This window comes from Equus quagga, chromosome 22 (assembly GCF_021613505.1).
Source record: "Equus quagga isolate Etosha38 chromosome 22, UCLA_HA_Equagga_1.0, whole genome shotgun sequence".
Taxonomy (NCBI): Eukaryota; Metazoa; Chordata; class Mammalia; order Perissodactyla; family Equidae; genus Equus; species Equus quagga.
Window position 1 is genome coordinate 5,415,807 of NC_060288.1, and position 17,968 is coordinate 5,433,774.

The window sequence follows — 17,968 nt, forward strand, 5'->3', positions numbered from 1 at the left end:
AGTTTTCCATTGAAACAAAAAAATTTCTCTCTATAATCATTCCCATTTCTGCCAAAGAAAATCAAAGTAAGACTAATTTTTTGGAAAGTAAGTCTAGTCTCATTAAACCTGGCCTGATCATTTGCATAAGTGCAGCAAAAACAGTGTTTGACCACAGAGGCCGTTGTTTGAGTTTGCTTTTCTGGAACATTTCACAGGAAATCTCAGATTGGACTTTTAAAAGCCTCTCAGGGCTGGGAAGCCATGTCGACTTGCCACCAGATCCTGCCTGCAAGACCTATAGATTTGGGTGGATTCCTCTCTTTTTGAGGTCCCCAAAATATCTTGAGCTTCCTGAACCTGCTAGAAGTGACCTTCCTTACTCACCTGTGAGGCAGGAAACCCTGTAAAAGCCAAGTACAGGCTGGCTTTTCCAAGGAGGGCTTTATAAACCTTGGCTCCTTAACGTCAGCTTTAGTTCATTAAAGCTGTCTGGTCATATCTGATTCAATGCACTTCATTCTCAAATAAGACCTTCCAGTCAAAGCCTTGGTGATATAAGCAAGGTTTCCAATTGTGTTCTGTTACAAGGAAAACAGATTCTTACTGAACTTATGCAAATAACTATATTGCCATGACCAGAAGAATACTCTTTCTAAGAGTTTCCAAAGTCTGGAGGGCTTAGGTAGGGAGAAAAGATAAATGCCTCAATTATGTTTACAAAGGTATAATTTACCAAGTTGCTATAAGCTATACATAGCTTAAGAGAAAAAAGAAAAAGGTTTCCTTAAATCTAGAAAATAAAACATTGAAGAACCAAATGTTCCAAACAAATCATAAAAAATTATAATCATCCTCATAAGTTCATTCAGTCCCATGTAATTAAAGTCTTGTTCTGCTTGATCTTGAGTTAGCGGTTTTATGAATCCATCAGCTTCTTCACTAGTTCTAGAAACTCTCAGTCCAGTGGCATGGTCTCAAAGTTTTCAAATAATGCCATCATGGACCATTCTCACGTGTAGCTGATTATGAACGCTTTCAGAAAAGAATCAGGGTAAAATAATAACTGTGAATGACAAAAAACTTAATAGTCATGGTTAAAGATATGATGAGCATTCACTATAATGCTATTGACAAGGAAATTTGGTTATTTCCGTGATATACAATAATTTAAGATAATAACAGACAATAAGGATATTGACACATTTCTATGAAGTTCATACAATTTCTGAAATACCTATATTAGTAACATATATCCATACACATATAACCTAAGGTATACCATCACTTCCTATTTGACAATGCTTGCCACATAATTTAACATATTAAATAAGCCTAATTAGTTCAACATCTCTCTTTTTATAAGAAGAAAGACTGGGGCCGGCCCGTGGCTGAGTGGTTAAGTTCACCCACTCCACTTTGGCAGCCTGGGGTTTCACCGGTTCAGATCCTGGGCACAGATGTGGCACTGCTCATCAAGCCATGCTGAGGCATTCAGAGCCAGAAGGACCTACAACTCAAATAACTAGGTACTAGGGGGCTTTGGGGAGAATAAGTAAAAAAAAGATTGGCAACAGATGTTAGCTCAGGTGCCCAACTTTTAAAAAGAAAAAGAGACAAGTCCTTTGAGATTTTTCCAGGGGCCCTCTGGGAAATCACAAAGTTAGTTTGAGGTCAAAAAAACCCCACTTAGAATTTGATTTGGGTACACTGCAAAAATGTCAAAAGGCTTGAACACTTGACTAAGTAGGATTACAGGTCCTTTTAATTGTGATGAAACTCACAATTAAAAGATTTCAAAGGCAAATACAGACAGTTACACAGTTGTAAAAAATTCTTAGCTCTCTTAATATTGAGAATATTGGTTTTCTTAAATAATCAAAGACCTGATAAATATGAAATGAAGCACAGGAAATTATTTTAAAACACAAAATCTTGTTTTCCCAGGTAGATTAATTAAAGAGTAAAGAAAAACAACCTTTTTAACAATTTCTTATTATGAGAAAACCAATAATCTAAGTAAAACTTTGTTGTTTTAACAGAGAAATAAAACCAAACTCTAGTTTTGCATCAGTGTACTATTGACACGAAGGCAAATTACAAAAAAAAAAAAACTTACAAATAAACCCATCCAATCTTAGCCAGCTTTGACCACATAAGGAAAAATTCCTATTCCAAGGTTCCTTTTCCATAAACCTAAAAAAATTTTCTTATATCCGTTCAGTTTTTGTCCTACTCTTTCCTTCTTATTCTACTTTAGTCATTCTACTTTAGGACAAATTACTCTCTTTTTCCCTTAACACACCTTTCATATGTTTCCTTGCATCCAGAGTTTTATTTTCTTTACCCTTTTTCCTAATAGTTGCATTTACATATACTGATTATATTTTTTTAGCCATTCATAACCCTGATTTTTAGTGAAAATTAGGAAAGCAGGCAACTGCAAACCATCTGCCACATACCATCATTTTGTAGCAAATTTATGAATATATAATTTCATAATTTCTAGAGACATATGTCTTTTTCATAGTACAATTCCTCATGTTTATTAACAGACTCAAATATATTTAGCTTCTCTATACCATATAAAAACAAGATGCCAAAAGTAAGTAAAATTAAATTTATGTTTCAATATTTTCTTTGGAAATGATCTAGACAGTAAATGAATATCTATCATTAACTTACTATAGCTTTAAGGTTTCAAGTTATGAAAAAGACTTTTGAAACAATTTTTAAAGAGACATGATAAAATATAATTATCATTGAAAAGTTCATAAACTTTTATCTCATTTACATATATTTAATTTACTTGTGCTTAACAATTATGCTTGAATTACTCATGAAATTTCATGTGACATTAATCAAACAAAGCTAGCCATCCATCATCTTAAGTGATTTTTCTTGTTGACAAATTGGGCAAGTATCAAAAAAAAAATCGCAGAGCAAAAAACCTAAAAAGTTATACAAATGATTCTTCCCTCATTTTTTTTTAACTGCTGTGCCTGACACACATCAAGCGATTTCTTTTTGTGATACATTTTGTTCTGAGGTTGGATTTATAGCTCATAATCTTAAACATCTAGTAAAGACAACATAAGCTTGTCTGACTAGCAAACATAGGTAGAAAAATATTGTATATCTGCATTATACATTTAATACTGACAACTTTGAAGTTGTCAGAGTTTATCAATAATTTTATCAACAATTTAAAAACTAGCTTTATTTACCAAAGATTATCCCAGATCATTTGAGCTTAAAAAAAAAAAAAACACTTAGGTTAGTTTCTATATTTCTGAGAGTTTTAGGAAAACAATTTATATAAGTGCTGATTTATCCCTAAGCCAATCTGAACAGAACTCCTTTAAGGGATTTCAGAAAGTAAACTGGTAATACCATCCAGAGGTAGGAAACTATCACACATATATAACATACTCATATAGAGACATATATATGTCTGTATACATATACATGTATGCAGACAGACACAAATAGAGATCTTACAGCTTCCATTCTAAAATGTTAGCTATGAGTCAGTAAAATAGTAACTACAATCTCACTGGTTTATCTCCACTTTGTCTTTTGGGGGGTTTTTTGGTGAGGAAGATTGGCCCTGAGCTAACATGTGTGCCACCTGTCCTCTATTTTGTATGTAGGATGCCGCCACAGCATGGCTTGATGAGCGGTGTGTAGGTCCATGCCTGGGATCCGAACCAGCAAATGCCAGGCCACTGAAGTGGAGCATGTGAACTTAACCACTAAGCCACAGGGCTGCCCCTCCACTCTGTATTTTTGTCCAAATTGTGTTTCCGGCAAATGAAACAAGTTGAGGTTATCCACCTAACAATATTTGTGTAGGAGACTTTTAAGATCTTCTTTTGCCCTCAGACGTAATCTTATGGAGGCTGTGGGCTAAGGAGACATCCATCTGCTGTCTGGACGTTTCCAAAGCCCATGTGAGTGGACAAGTCATCCAGCTCTACTTCCAAAGAGACTTCTTTCTCTTTTCAGCCTCAGGTAGTTGCCTTCAGGGATATCTGAGGCCGCTGAGAGCCCCCAGTGGAGGGCAGGGGACCTAAAATTCAAGTGACTGTGGGGAAATGAGGAGCTGAAGTGGGAAGGGAGAAGTCTAACAGGGGCGGACAGAGGGATGGAGGAAGTAAGGGTTTGCTGGAGGACATATCAAAGGATTCCAGGGAAGTAGAGGGAACATGGAAGGTGGTAAAAGGAAAGAGCAGCAGAAGCAGTGGGAAGGGAGAAGTACTAGAAGAGTCCATTTGAGATCTTAATTTTCCCAAAGAGGCCAACGAAGTTCCAAATTATCCTCAGCAAAACCATGCCAACAAGAAAGGAAGCAGGCACAGCAGAACGTTGCAGGAGTTTGAGAAAAGGGTTTCAGCTGACTGAGAAGTGCCTATGGGAGAAACGGGATCCAACAGAGAGAACAGAGAGACCTCACAGAGAGCCAGGAAGAAGAGACTTCCAGTGCAGGGAGGTACCTTTCAAAAGAAGCCTGGGACTCTAACCCAATGTCAGAGAATACACTCAAAATCTTAAGAATCAAGACCCCTCCTTACCAGCTTCAACGGACGTTTGTCCGGAACAACAGTTTAAGAGTCGGACACAGCAATGGATCCCCAGTCAGTCAAGGGTAAAGACAAAGGCTTCAAAGGTGCACACTTACGGTCCTGGGTGAGAGATGCAGGGGCCCAATAATGAATCTGACCCTGAGTCATGGCACCATGACTGGCGAAGAAAACAAATATTCCATGACCCTTGTTAAAGATGGTAAGGCAGACTTTATACTCAGGACCATTGCGGTGAGTGTAGGGACCACTGCAATGGATTTTACAGTGGGGGAGAGAGAGCGCAGGCTCAACTCCAAATACAGCATGGGCAGGTGGGAATTTACGGCCAAGGAGCAGGGCGGGGTCTGTGGATGGAAAATCACTAAAAGGAAACATCAGGGTGAGGGAGCCTCTGGCTAAACTAACCTGACAGATTCTTGCTGAGACAGGCCAGGGGGATCAGACATCGCGGGGGGGGCGGTGGAGGATGAGGAAGCTGATCAGATATCCAGAGGGATCAGATATCGAAGGTGGGGATTCTTGATAAACTGACTTAGCAAAGTTCTTGCTAAAGCTGGACTTTACAAGGAAGTACAGAGACGGGCCTATGATAAGGTTCATGAGCCTGGATAAAGTTTGGTCAAGCAAAGAATCTTTGTCACGTGCAGAACTGGAGCAGCTCTTCGCCTATCTCCAACGCTTACGGACAAGTCAGGAATGCAGTGCGCTAGCTAGCGATTTACAACGTGACATTTCAAGTTCTACACTCCCCAGGAGTCCTCCAGGACCAGCCGGTCTACATTGTTTAGAGATGGATAGATTGATGGTTTGCATGCAGTTTAATCAGTCACACAGCCTGACTTCAGCTACATGACCAGCGTACTATAAAAGACCCCTTCTGTAAACTCGCGCCTTGGCTCCTAAGCTCCCCTGAAAATATCTCAGTGGTTCATATCTTCACACATATCTCAGTGGTTTGTAACCTGAAGACAAAGCATGTCTGCGCAACTGAGAAAGGCCCCTGGGGGGCGGTGCCTGGGAGTTTTCAAACCCCCTGATGATTACTTGCACTTTCTTTTCCTGATGTACTGTATCCTTTACCTTTATTAAAGTCTACTGAGTGAGCTTGGGCGTAGCTGTGGAGTCTTGAGTCCTTCCAATGATCCAATCTTGTCCAGTCACGGTAGTCTCCCTTCTCTCACTCTCCCTGACAGATCCACCCGCTGTGCTCCCTCTAGTGGTGAATTTGAAAAGAATAAATTGCAGATGCTTGGGGCTGCTCTGCCCTTCTTCCTCTCTGGGAGTCAATGCCTGGCCAGTGAGAGCACAAGTTCCACTAGGCTTCTCCAGAGCAGGCCTGCCACCATGTAGCACTGACACGAATGGCTAAATCTGCCTTATACTGGGGTTCAAGACCAGCAGGTCCACCAGGCTCTCATGCTAAGCTAACCCTCCAACCCAACCTTTATCAATAATAAAAGTGATGTTCTGACCACCTATTTAACTTACCCTTCTATTTTATTTTTAAATTTGTTCAGCACAGGCAATGAAAAGGTGTGCTATCTTCTTTCCCACAACCCCAGTCCCTGCCAGACACCCCAATTAAATGATATGTACACTCCTCTACAAGGGGGTTTCATAGCTTGAATCAGATTCTCAAAAGATTTGAGACCCAAAAAATGTTAAGAACACTATCCTAAAGGCAATGGGAGGAAAAGTAAGCATTTATTCAAATACAGCCACTCTCTTATTGAATTTCATACTTTCCCCATTACTAGGGAGAGTGTATCTGAGCCAGTTTATTCTGGGCTATCTACTCTAAATTTTTTTCCTTGGTGATCACTAACTTTGATGACCACCTTTCAAAAACATTGAAAGGCCTAACGACTCTTACAGATGCCTAGAAAAGTACCATCTTCCCACCAATTCAAGAAGCACAGGAATGTAGACCAGACAGAGTACATATATAAAGATCACTAGGCTTCAGGTCAAGTGACTTGGATTTGTGCCCCAGCTTGAAGATTTGAAAACTACATGATGCTCAGCAAGTCAATGAACCTTCCTGAATCTTTGTATTCTTATCCATAAAATGAGGACAATAAACACTGCTCCACAATGAAGTTGTTATGACAATATGATAAATGAGATAAAGGTTAAGAAAATGCTTTATAAGCTGAAAACCATGCAAACATAAGGAACTATTATTTTGTTGAAATAATTTTAATTAACTTACATCTCTTTGTAGAAAGGAAGAGTAGGAGAAAATATTTAGACCTACTAGATTTTTGTACATATTGACATCATTACCCCTATAGGAGTCAAGCAGGATCCCTGAGGAGTTTTGTGGGAATTAAATAAATACTACACTTAAAAGTACCTGGTATGATGCCTGGAACATAGAAAATATTTAATAAATGTTAACTTCCACCAAATACAGCAGAAGCCTTCAGAAAGTCTCTCTGTCTGAAAATGTCTGTCATGCTGCCTGAAATTCTGCCAGGGTGACTCAAACCCTTTGGCTCAGCATCCTCTTCTAAGATAAAAAGTGTTACTCAAATCTGAGGATGCATAAAAATCATCTGGAAAGCCTGTTAAAACACAGATTGCTGTGACACTTCCCAAAATTCCGATTCATTCTAGGGCTGGACCGGAGAATGTGCATTTCTACAAACTCCCAGCTGCTGCTGCTGCTGGTTCCTCGACGACGGGCACTTCGAGCAGCACCTCCTTAAACAGCAACACTTCATGTCCCATCATTCACGCCTCAGTGTAAATGGGTTTATTAGGGAGCTCTTTTTCTCTCACTAAAGATACTGGAAGTTCTGCTACACAAGAAAAGGGAAAGAGGGAACAGGACAGGCCACAGGAAAGTGCGGGGCTCAGCACAGTCAGAAAGCCTGACATTTCAAAAAGGCAGCCAAAAAAGACAGATTACCAGGGTGGGATCAGGTGAAAACATGTCAAAATTAGGAGATGGCATTAAAAGGGCGAGGTGAGAGACTACTGTTATGGACTGAATGTGTCCCCCTTCCCCACAAAACTCATATGCGGAAGCCCTAAGCTCCAGTGTAGCTGTATTAGGAGATGGGGCCACTAAGGAAGTAATTATGGTTAAATGAGGTCATACATGTGAGGTCCTGAGACAACAGAATTAGGATCCTTATAAGAAGAGACATGAGAGAGCTTGCTCCTCCCCCTACCCCCCACCCTGTGCACACACCAAGGAGAGGGCAAGCGAGCACACGGTGAGGAGATGGCCATCTGCAGCCCAGCGGACAGCCCTCACCACACACCACCCCTGCTGGCACTCTGGTCTCCAGCACTGTGAGAAAACACTTTCCGTTGTTTAAGTCTGTGGTATTTTGTGATGGCAGCTTACCAGACTGATACAACTATTAAGACTTCTTTACCCCTGCTCAGTTGTTACTTGGGCTGATCACAATTAAAAAGTTTTCTTCTAAAATACAACTTTCCCTTACTTTAATTGAAATTTATTTTCCCTTGCTTGAATGTCAATGGAAATGCGAAATAGTACGGCTTTTTCCACACTTCTACTCTTATTATTCTCACTTTTTAATCAATCTACTAAACAATACCTAAGAAAGGAAACCAACACACTATTGGAAAAAAACATTACTGAAAAGCCAAAGCAAATTAAATTTCTTACTTGTTCCTTTCCAAGTGAATAATATGTTCTTTTCCTTCAGCTTGAATGACATAAGATACCTAAATGCACAAAGAAGAAGAAAAGAACAATAAAATATCATCTTATAAATTACTTTTCAAAACAGGTACTTTTAGGGGACGGGAAGTTCCATCCTGAATTAAAATAATTTGGTATTGACTGAAATTGTTTTATGGAAGAAACTTATATCTTCTCTTAAATAAAAAAAATACACTCTGATTATCTCTACGTACTTTTATAACCTATTGTGGAAAATGACCTGCTCGTTTATCTAAACTCTTCTGAAAATCATTTATAATTCAGCTATAACTTCAGGGATTATTTTTATTAAGTCCACACATTTATTACTTCAAGTATAAAGTACTTCCTCCTTTTGTTTGCATGAAATGCATCTGTTAGTTTCAAGAGATTATCCCTAGTTCTAGTTATCCAAAAGTTGAAAATAAAATTCCTGCACTTTGATGATTGTACATCTTCATATGGATTACCACAGCTCATCAATTCCCCGGAACATCTCTGAAATCAGGATGCACTGTACAGAGGCACAGTACTCTAACTGGTAGCACTCTGTCTCTTTCAGAATTAGTGGTACGTTAAATAACAGCGTGCCTTAAACTGATGGCATCTCGAGTCAATGAATTGAGATAAGCTAACTTGCCCTTACACATCCTCAAGCTCACTGGATCCTCTTCTCTACTTCAAACAACTCTGAAACAACTTCCCCAGCAACTCACCACTTCATTAGCCAGAAGCAGTTATTGTGATCACTAAAACCAGGAAATGCAATTTTGCCTTAACTCTTTAATAAAACAGGAAGTCATGGATGGACTCGACAACATACAATATCATCAGAAGTGTCCTCTTATTTTCCCTACTGTTTCTGGACTTTAAGTTAACATTTTGCCAAGAAATAGCGTGATCTCCTCTTCTAGGGCACATCGTCTGACTCCTAAGGCCTAGAGCAAGTTCTAGATCCCAGCATTCTACTTCCACATCCTGAGTGGAAACCTGAGAACTCTGTGTGATTCACCTCAGTCCCTACTGAGGCATCAAAAATACCGAGCTCCATCTATCACCATAGTTTTGGCATGTGCCTTTCCATTCTTTCTGCTCTTGGCCAATCATAGGATGTACAAACATCACTGTTATCTCCTCTGAGAAGAATTCTGAGAATTGTATCATGATGCTATATTCTTTCCCAAAATATCTGCCTGGATTGCTCATTCACCCTCCTTTTGGTCCTTACTCAAGGTCACATTCTCAGTAAGACCTTCTCAGGCTGGCCTATTAAAAAACACAAACCCACCTACCCACCATTACCCCTACTTCCAGCACTCTCTATCCCCCTTCTTGCTTTAATTTTCTCCAGAGTACTTATTATCATCTTAAGTGTCTACATTATTCATCTATGTTATTTGGTTATTGTCTCCCCTCCCCCACTAGAATGGAAGCTCCATGAAGCATGGATTTGTGTCTGTTTTGTTTACTGCCATATGTGCAAACAATGCTTCCACTTCTCCAACTATTTATCAGGGAGCATGAATGACATTTATTATGATCAAAAGTATCTATGTGTGCGGTACTAATGAAGATACGACCAGAGACACAGTAAAGTGGAAAACACAGTCCCTGAGCTAAAAAAGTGAAGAAAAGGAGAAAAACAAAGCAAGCATAAATTAATTCTATTCTAAGGCAAAATATAATCAAATGGTAGAATGCCCAGTTCAAAACAAAAACAGGAGAAATTACAAACTGTTCCACTGGAAGGAGATCTTACAGTCATTTATTCCTTACTTATAGAAGAGTAAATGGAGTTGATGGACCTACTCAACTAGTGGTGGTACCCAGAGGGAGGGCTAAAACTAAAAGCTCCTGATTCTAAACTCCAGTGTTCTTTTATCTATGACCAGTCCCTATGCAATGAGCAAGCTGCCTTATCTTTATAAATATATCAGCAATTCAGAGGTAATAAGCTAAACTCTATCCTTCTTATCTGTTAATGTTAAATTATAATAAAGTTAAATTATACTTCTATAAAGTTGAAGAGTTTGCAAAATCAGTTGAAGTCCAAATATATGTTTCTGAACTTTATAGTGAGAGAAAATAGTCTTAAAAAATGATTTTTGTCTATTGGTTACCCTATTAGCACAGTACATTTCTTCCGATATGGAGATGAAACTTACTTTTGGGTCAACATTCCCAGATATGAAATATATGCATGTAACAGACTACTATTCTCCAGTGTCCATGACGATACACTATGAAATGTTCTACCTATCACAAACTAAAAGAGAATGACACCAACATCATGGCAGGGTGAGCACACCTGGTGATCTCTCCCCTCCAAGATACAATGAAAACGACACTCATCCTCCAACAAAGAACATCCACACAACACAAAAGACATCTGAGAGGCCCATGCAGCCATACGACGGAGGGTGGAGAGGCTGGAGCCTGCCTCAGAGGAGGTGAAATGGGTTAAGAGAAATCTTCATTCCCTCCCCAAAAGACTGGGATTTGGGACTGCCCACAGCCTCCAAGAGGGAAGGAAGACGGAGGGGACACCCCTTCAGGGGAACATCGAAGGTCCTTGAGGTCCCTCACAGCCTTGAGGAAAGCCCCCTACTGAGGTAAAAGCTATCACAGGAGTGACTTCATCAAGCCAACACCCCAGGAGAGTAGATAGCAAAAGCAGAGCAAGTAAGCCCACAAGAGCACACAGGAAAAAGCAGCCCTCCTTCCCCACCTGCCCAGCACCTGGGATTCTGGTGGAATGAAGAGGGCTCAGAATATGCAGTTCTTGACCCCCACCCAGTGATGATAGGTAGTAACGACAATCAATAACACCAGGAGGCAGAAGAACAGGGCCATGCCCTCTAGCAGTATCAAAAATGATATTAAATCATATCTCCAGACAAGAGAGAAAATGACAAGTACCCAGAAATCAGCCTTGAAGACACAGAAATATGTAATGTAAATGACAGAGAATTCAAAATAGCTATCATCAAAAAACTCAGTGAATTAAAAGAGAATGCAGAGAAACAATTCAATGAGTTCAGGAGCTAGTTCACAAAAGAGATTGAAACTATAAAGAAGAACCAATCAGAAATAATGGAGATGAAAGACACAATGGATGAGATAAAACAAAAGATGCACTCCCTGAACACTCAAGTGAACATCATAGAGGAGTGAATCAGCATAATCGAGGAGAGACACGTTGAAATTTTCCAGACAGAGAAGGAGAGAGGACTAAGACTAAAAAGAAATGAAGAACATCTCTGAGAAATATCCTACTCAATTAGGAAATGCAACATAAGAATTATAGGTATTCAAGAAGGTGAAGAAAAGGAGAATGGAGCAGAAAGCTTGTTCAAAGAAACAACAGTGGAGAACTTCCCAAACCTGCAGAAGAAAATGGAAATCCCATGAAAGAGGCTATCAGATCTCCTGACTATATCAATGTAAAAAGATTTACTGCAAGGCATATAGCAATGAAACTGGGAAAAGTCAACAAGAAAAAATATTAAAGGCAGCAAGGCAGAAGAAAATAACCTACAAAGGAACCCCTATCTGGCTTTCAGCAGATTTCTCAGCAGAAATCTTCAAACCTAGGAGAGAGTGGAATTATATATTCAAATCTTTGAAGAACAAAAATTTTCAGCCAAGAAAACTCTATCCAGCAAAAATATCCTTCAGAAATGATAGAGAAATAAAAACTTTCCCAAATAAACAAAAGCTAAGGAAGTTTGTAGCCACAAGACCCCCTCTACAAGAAATTCTTATGGAGGCCCTCGAACCTAAAAAAAAAAAAAAGGAGAAAGGGGTTACAAAGCCCGGAGAAAGGAGATAAACAGGTAGGCAGAATCAGAAAATAGTAGCTATACATCAGCAGAGGTTAGCAAATACTCAAGTATAACATTAAAGATAAAGGGAAGGTAAACCCCAAAACAAGGATAATCTTGTCATTTTAACTATAAAATCACAACATAAGATGGAATAAGACATTACAAAAACAACACAGGAGGGGAAGGGGAAGAGGTGGGGGACTGAATCGGTTTAGTCTAAGGAAATAAAAGGTCTTCATAAAACAGACTATCTTATCTACATTTTGCGTACATACCTCATGCTAACCATTAAACAAAAAAGCAGAACAAAGACACAAATAATAAATAAGGAGTAAACTAAAAAACTCAACTTTAAAAACTACATAACTCAATTGGCAGACCGAAATACATGGGACAAGAAACAAAGGAAATGCAAGAGAACTGGAAAACGAGTGATAAAATGGCAGAATTAAGCCCTCATATATCAATAATCACCCTAAATGTAAATAGATTGAATTCTCCAATCAAAAGACACAGAGTGACAAGATGGATTAAAGAACAAGACCCAACAATATGCTGCCTCCAGGAAACACATCTCAGCCCCAACGACAAATACAGGCTCAGAGTGAAGGGATGGAAGACAATATTCCAAGCTAATGGCAAACAAAAGAAAGCAGGTGTCACAATACTTATATCAGACAAAGTAGACTTCAAGATAAGACAGGTAAAGAGAGACAAAGAGGGGCAGCAAAGGCACAAACAGAGGTTAATTCCTATTACAATAACAAGACCACTGTAACTATCACCAATCAGTTAAGGGTCAGAAATCTATGTAATCAGCATCCTACCCTGGTTATAGAATTTTTTTTAACTGACTATTTCATTCTCCTATGTTTCAAGATGACCATTTTGTCTTTATAAAAAAAGATACTAAGAATCAATATCTCCCCTTTACTAGAATAACGTCCAGTGGACACCAGTGCCACGTGTGTGGTACTGCACTAATCATTGGCCAACATCACTCACTGAGCCAATCACCCCTGAAATGCACACACTTGTCTTAAAAAAAAAAGGAAAATTTAAATACACATATATTTCTCAAGAGATAACTCACCTGTTTTGAATAGGGCCTAGGGGCTTCTCTTCGTTCTCTAGTTAATCTCCAAGGAGTTATAATTTCATAAGAAGAGAGATGTGAGGTCTGTTGAAAGCCTAGAGAAAAGGGAGTAACAAATATTATATAACAAGTGAACTTGAAAAACTACATGGTACCAAAATATAATGGAAATCAAAAGCTAAATATTCAAATCACAGAAAAAGCATCTGACATTATCATATTTAAATTTACAGAGATATAAATATATATAGTTTTACATGAAAACAGCAACATACTAGATAAGTATGAGATGCAAAAAATGTTATTTCCTGGGAGCAGCAGTTAGCTTTGCACATTCCACTTTGGTGGCCCAGGGTTTGCCGGTTTGGATCCCAGGCGTGGAGCTATGCATCACTTGTCAAGCCATGCTGTGGCAGGCATCCCACATATAAAGTGGAGGAAGATGGGCATGGATGTTAGCTCAGGGCCAATCTGCCTCAGCAAAAAGGGGAGGATTGGAAGCAGATGTTAGCTCAGAGCTAATCTTCCTCAAAAAAAAAATTTTTTTAATGTATTTCCTAAACCAGATATCAGTCTTTATCCAAACAGTATATATACAGCAATCATTTTCAAGCAATTTTTAGCTATAAATCTTAACTCCTTTTCTTAAAAGAAATTTTAAGGTATAAACACAAGGGGGGATAAAAAGAACTGATTCAGTGGGGACGTGAGGGGAAGGCACCTGAAGCCCAGCACTATCACTCATCTCCCATTTCCCATCCTCACCCAACATGTATGACATCCCCTGAGAGTGCACAAGGGCAATAAGGGGGAAAAGTAGTTACTTTTAATGCCTGATGGATTAACTCTAATAAATAAACACTCAACAATGTAGCAGTTGTCTCAAATGTAATTACTGCCATTAATCTGTCCTAAAAATAAAAACGTTAGATAAAATTTATTAACAGTGAACAATTCAAAACAATTATGCAGGGCCAGCCCAGTGGCATAGTGGTTAAGTTCATGTGCTCCACTTCAGTGGCTCGGGGTTCTCAGGTTCAGATCCCAGTTGCAGACCTATTGCCACTTGTGAGCCACTCTGTGGCAGCAGCCCAGGTACAAAATAGAGGAAGATTGGCACCGATGTTAGCTCAGCAACAATCTTCCTCACAAAAATAAATTCATGCAGATTTACCCCCTATTTCAATCCTGTTCAGTTTACCACGCAGTAGAATCACATCTAAGTGGGACTTGGGTTCTACAGTCATCCTTCAGTAAAAATTGAGTATAATCTTACAACAATAATCACCCTCAATGTAAATGGATTGAACTCTCCAATCAAAAGACACAGAGTGGCAAGATGGATTAAAGAACAAGATCCAACAATATGCTGCCTTCAGGAAACACATCTCAGCCCCAATGACAAACACAGGCTCAGAGTGAAGCGATGTAAGACGATACTCCAAACTAATGGCAAATAAAAGAAAGCAGGTGTCACAATACTTATATCAGATAAAGTGGACTTCAAGATAAGGCAGGTAAAGAGACAAAGGGGGCAATATATAATGATCAAAGGGACACTCCACCAAAAAGAAATAACTCATAAATATCTGTGCACCCAACACAGGAGCACCAAAGTTCATAAAGCAACTATTAACAAACCTAAAAGAAGATATTAAAAATAACAAAATAATAGTAGGGGGACCTCAATACCCTACTCACACCATTGGACAGATCATCCAGACAGAAAATCAACAAGGAAATGGTGAAATTAAATGAAAAGCTAAACCAGTTGGACTTAATAGACATATACAGAACACTTCATTCAAAAACAGCACAACACACAGTCTTCTTAAGTGCACACAGAACATTCTCAAGGATAGATCATATGTTGGGAAACAAAGCAAGCCTCTATAAATTTTAAAAAATTGAAATAATGACAAGCATCTTCTCCAATCATAGAGCTATAAAGCAGGAAATTAATTACAAGAAAAAAGCTGCAAAAGGGACAAAGATGTGGAAACTAAGCAATATGCTATTGAACAAGCAATGGATAATTGAATAAATTAAAGGAAAAATCAAAAATATCTGCAGACAAATGAAAATGGTAACATGCCATACCAACTCATATGGGATGCAGCAAAAGCTGTATTAAGAGGAAAATTCATCACAATACAGCCACATCTTAAGAAACAAGAAAAATACCAAATAAGCAATCTCAAATTACACCTAACTGAATTAGAAAAAGAACAAAGCCCAAAGTCAGCAGAAGGAGAGAAATAATAAAAATCAGAGAAGAAATAAATGCTATTGAAACAAAAAAGGCAGTGGAAAGGATCAATGAAACAAAGAGCTGGTTCCCTGAGAGGATAAATAAAATTGACAAACCCCTAGCGAGACCTACAAGGAAAAAAAGAGAGAACGCTCAGATAAACAAAATCAGAAATGAGAGAGGAGAAATAACAACAGACTCCACAAAAATACAATGGATTATAAGAGAATACTATGAAAAACTATATGCCAAAAAAACGGATAACGTAAAGGAAACGGATAAATTCTTAGGCTCTTACCACCTCCCAAAACTGAGTCAAGAAGAAACAGACAATCTGAATAGACCAATCACAAGGAAAGAGATTGAAAGAGCAATCAACAGCATCCCAAAAGATAAAACCCCAGGCCCAGACGGCTTTCCTGGGGAATTCTACCAAACTTTCAGTGAGGACTTAATATGTATCCTTTTCAAGCTATTTCAAAAAATTAGGGAGGATGGAACACTTCCTAACACATTCTAGGAGGCCAACATCACTCTGATACCAAAGCCTGAGAGCACAAAACAGGAAAATTACAGGCCAATATTGCTGATGAACACAGATGCAAAAATTCTCAACAAAATTTTGGCCCTCCAAATTCAGCAATACATCAAAAGGATCATACATCATGATCAAGTGGGATTGACACCAGGGACACAGGGATGATTCAACATCCACAAATCAATCAACATGATACACCACATGAACAAACTGAGGAATAAAAACCACATGATCATCTCAATAGATGCAGAGAAAGCACTTGACAAGATCCAACAGCCATTTATGATAAAAAGTCTTAACAAAATGGAGATATAAGAAAATTACCTCAACATAATAAAGGCCATATATGGCAAACCCACAGCCAATATCATACTCAATGGGGATAAACTGAAAGGCCTCCCTCTGAGAACAGGAACAAGACAAAGATGCCCACTATCACCACTTTTATTCAACATTGTACTGGAGGTTTGGGCCAGAGCAATTAGGCAAGAGAAAGGAATAAAAGGAATCCAAATAGGGAGTGAAGAAGTGAAACTCTTGCTGTTTGCAGATGACATGATCTTATATATAGAAAACCCCAAAAGATCCATTGGAAAACTAATAGAAACAATTAACAACTACAGTAAGGTTGCAGGGTACAGAATCAACTTACAAAAATCAGTTGCTTTTCTATATTCCAATAACGAACTTACAGAAAGAGAACTCAAGAATATAATTCCATTTGCAATCGCAACAAAAAGAATAAAGTACCTAGGAATAAATTTAACCAAGGAGGTGAAGGACTTATACAATGAAAATTAGAAGACATTACAGAGAGAAATTGATAATGACTTAAAGAGATGGAAAGAGATTCCTTGCTCATGGATTGGAACAAAAAACATAGTTAAAATGTCCATACTACCCAAAGCAATCTACAGATTCAATGCAATCCCTATCAGAATCCCAATGATATTCTTCACAGAAATAAGAGCAGAGAATCCTAAAATTCATATGGGGCAATCAAACACCCCGAATTGCTAAGGCAATCCTGAGAAAAAAGAACAAAGCTGGAGGTATCACAATCCCCGACTTCAAAATGTACTACAAAGCCATAGTGATCAAAACGGCATGGTACTGGCACAAAAACAGGCACACAGATCAATGGGACAGAACTGGAAGCCCAGAAATAAAACCACACATCTACGGACAGCCAATCTTTGACAAAGGTGCCAAGACGATACAATGGAGAAAAGACAGTCTCTTCAATAAATGGTGTTGGGAAAACTGGACAGCCACATGCAAAAGAATGAAGGTAGACCACTATCTCATGCCATACACAAAAATAAACTCAAAGTGGATCAAAGACTTGAAGATAAGTCTGAAACCATAAAACTCCTGGAAGATAACATCGGTAGTACACTTTTTGACATCGAACTAAAAAGGATCTTTTCAAAGACCATGCCCTCTCTGACAAGGGAAACAAAAGAAAAAATAAACAAGTGCGAGTTCATCAGACTAAAGAGCTTCTGCAACGCAAAAGAAACTAGGATCAAAACAAAGAGACAACCCACCAACTGGGAGAAAATATTTGCAAATCATCTATCTGACCAGGGGTTAATCTCCATAATATATAAGGAACTCACTGAGCTGAACACTAAGAAAGCAAACAACCCAATCAAAAAGTGGGCAGAGGAGATGAACAGACATTTTTCCAAAGAAGATATACAGATGGCCAAGAAACATATGAAAAGATGTTCAACATCACTAATCATCAGGGAAATACAAAACTACACTAAGATACCACCTTACGCCTCTTAAAATGGCTATAATCACTAAGACTAAAAATAACAAATGTTGGAGCAGGTGTGGAGAGAAGGGAACCCTCACACACTGCTGGTGGGAATAAAAACTGGTGCAGCCACTGTGGAAAACAGTATGGAGATTCCTCAAAAAACTAAAAATAGAACTACCATACGACCCAGCTATCCTACTACTGGGTATCTACCCAAAGAATTTGAAATCAACAATCC

General features: G+C 38.7%; 1 protein-coding gene across 1 annotated transcript in view; it reads right to left on the bottom strand.

Moving 5' to 3' along the window:
* The window catches only part of ADAM9 (ADAM metallopeptidase domain 9), a 176,797-nt gene that overhangs the window by 142,532 nt on the left and 16,297 nt on the right, over positions 1–17,968 (bottom strand). The window contains exons 2-3 of the mRNA XM_046648674.1: positions 13,168–13,265; positions 8,212–8,270 (exon numbers count right to left, since the gene is read on the bottom strand). Of these exons, the coding sequence (XP_046504630.1) occupies positions 8,212–8,270; positions 13,168–13,265 (157 nt within the window). The remainder of the gene's footprint in view (positions 1–8,211; positions 8,271–13,167; positions 13,266–17,968) is intronic.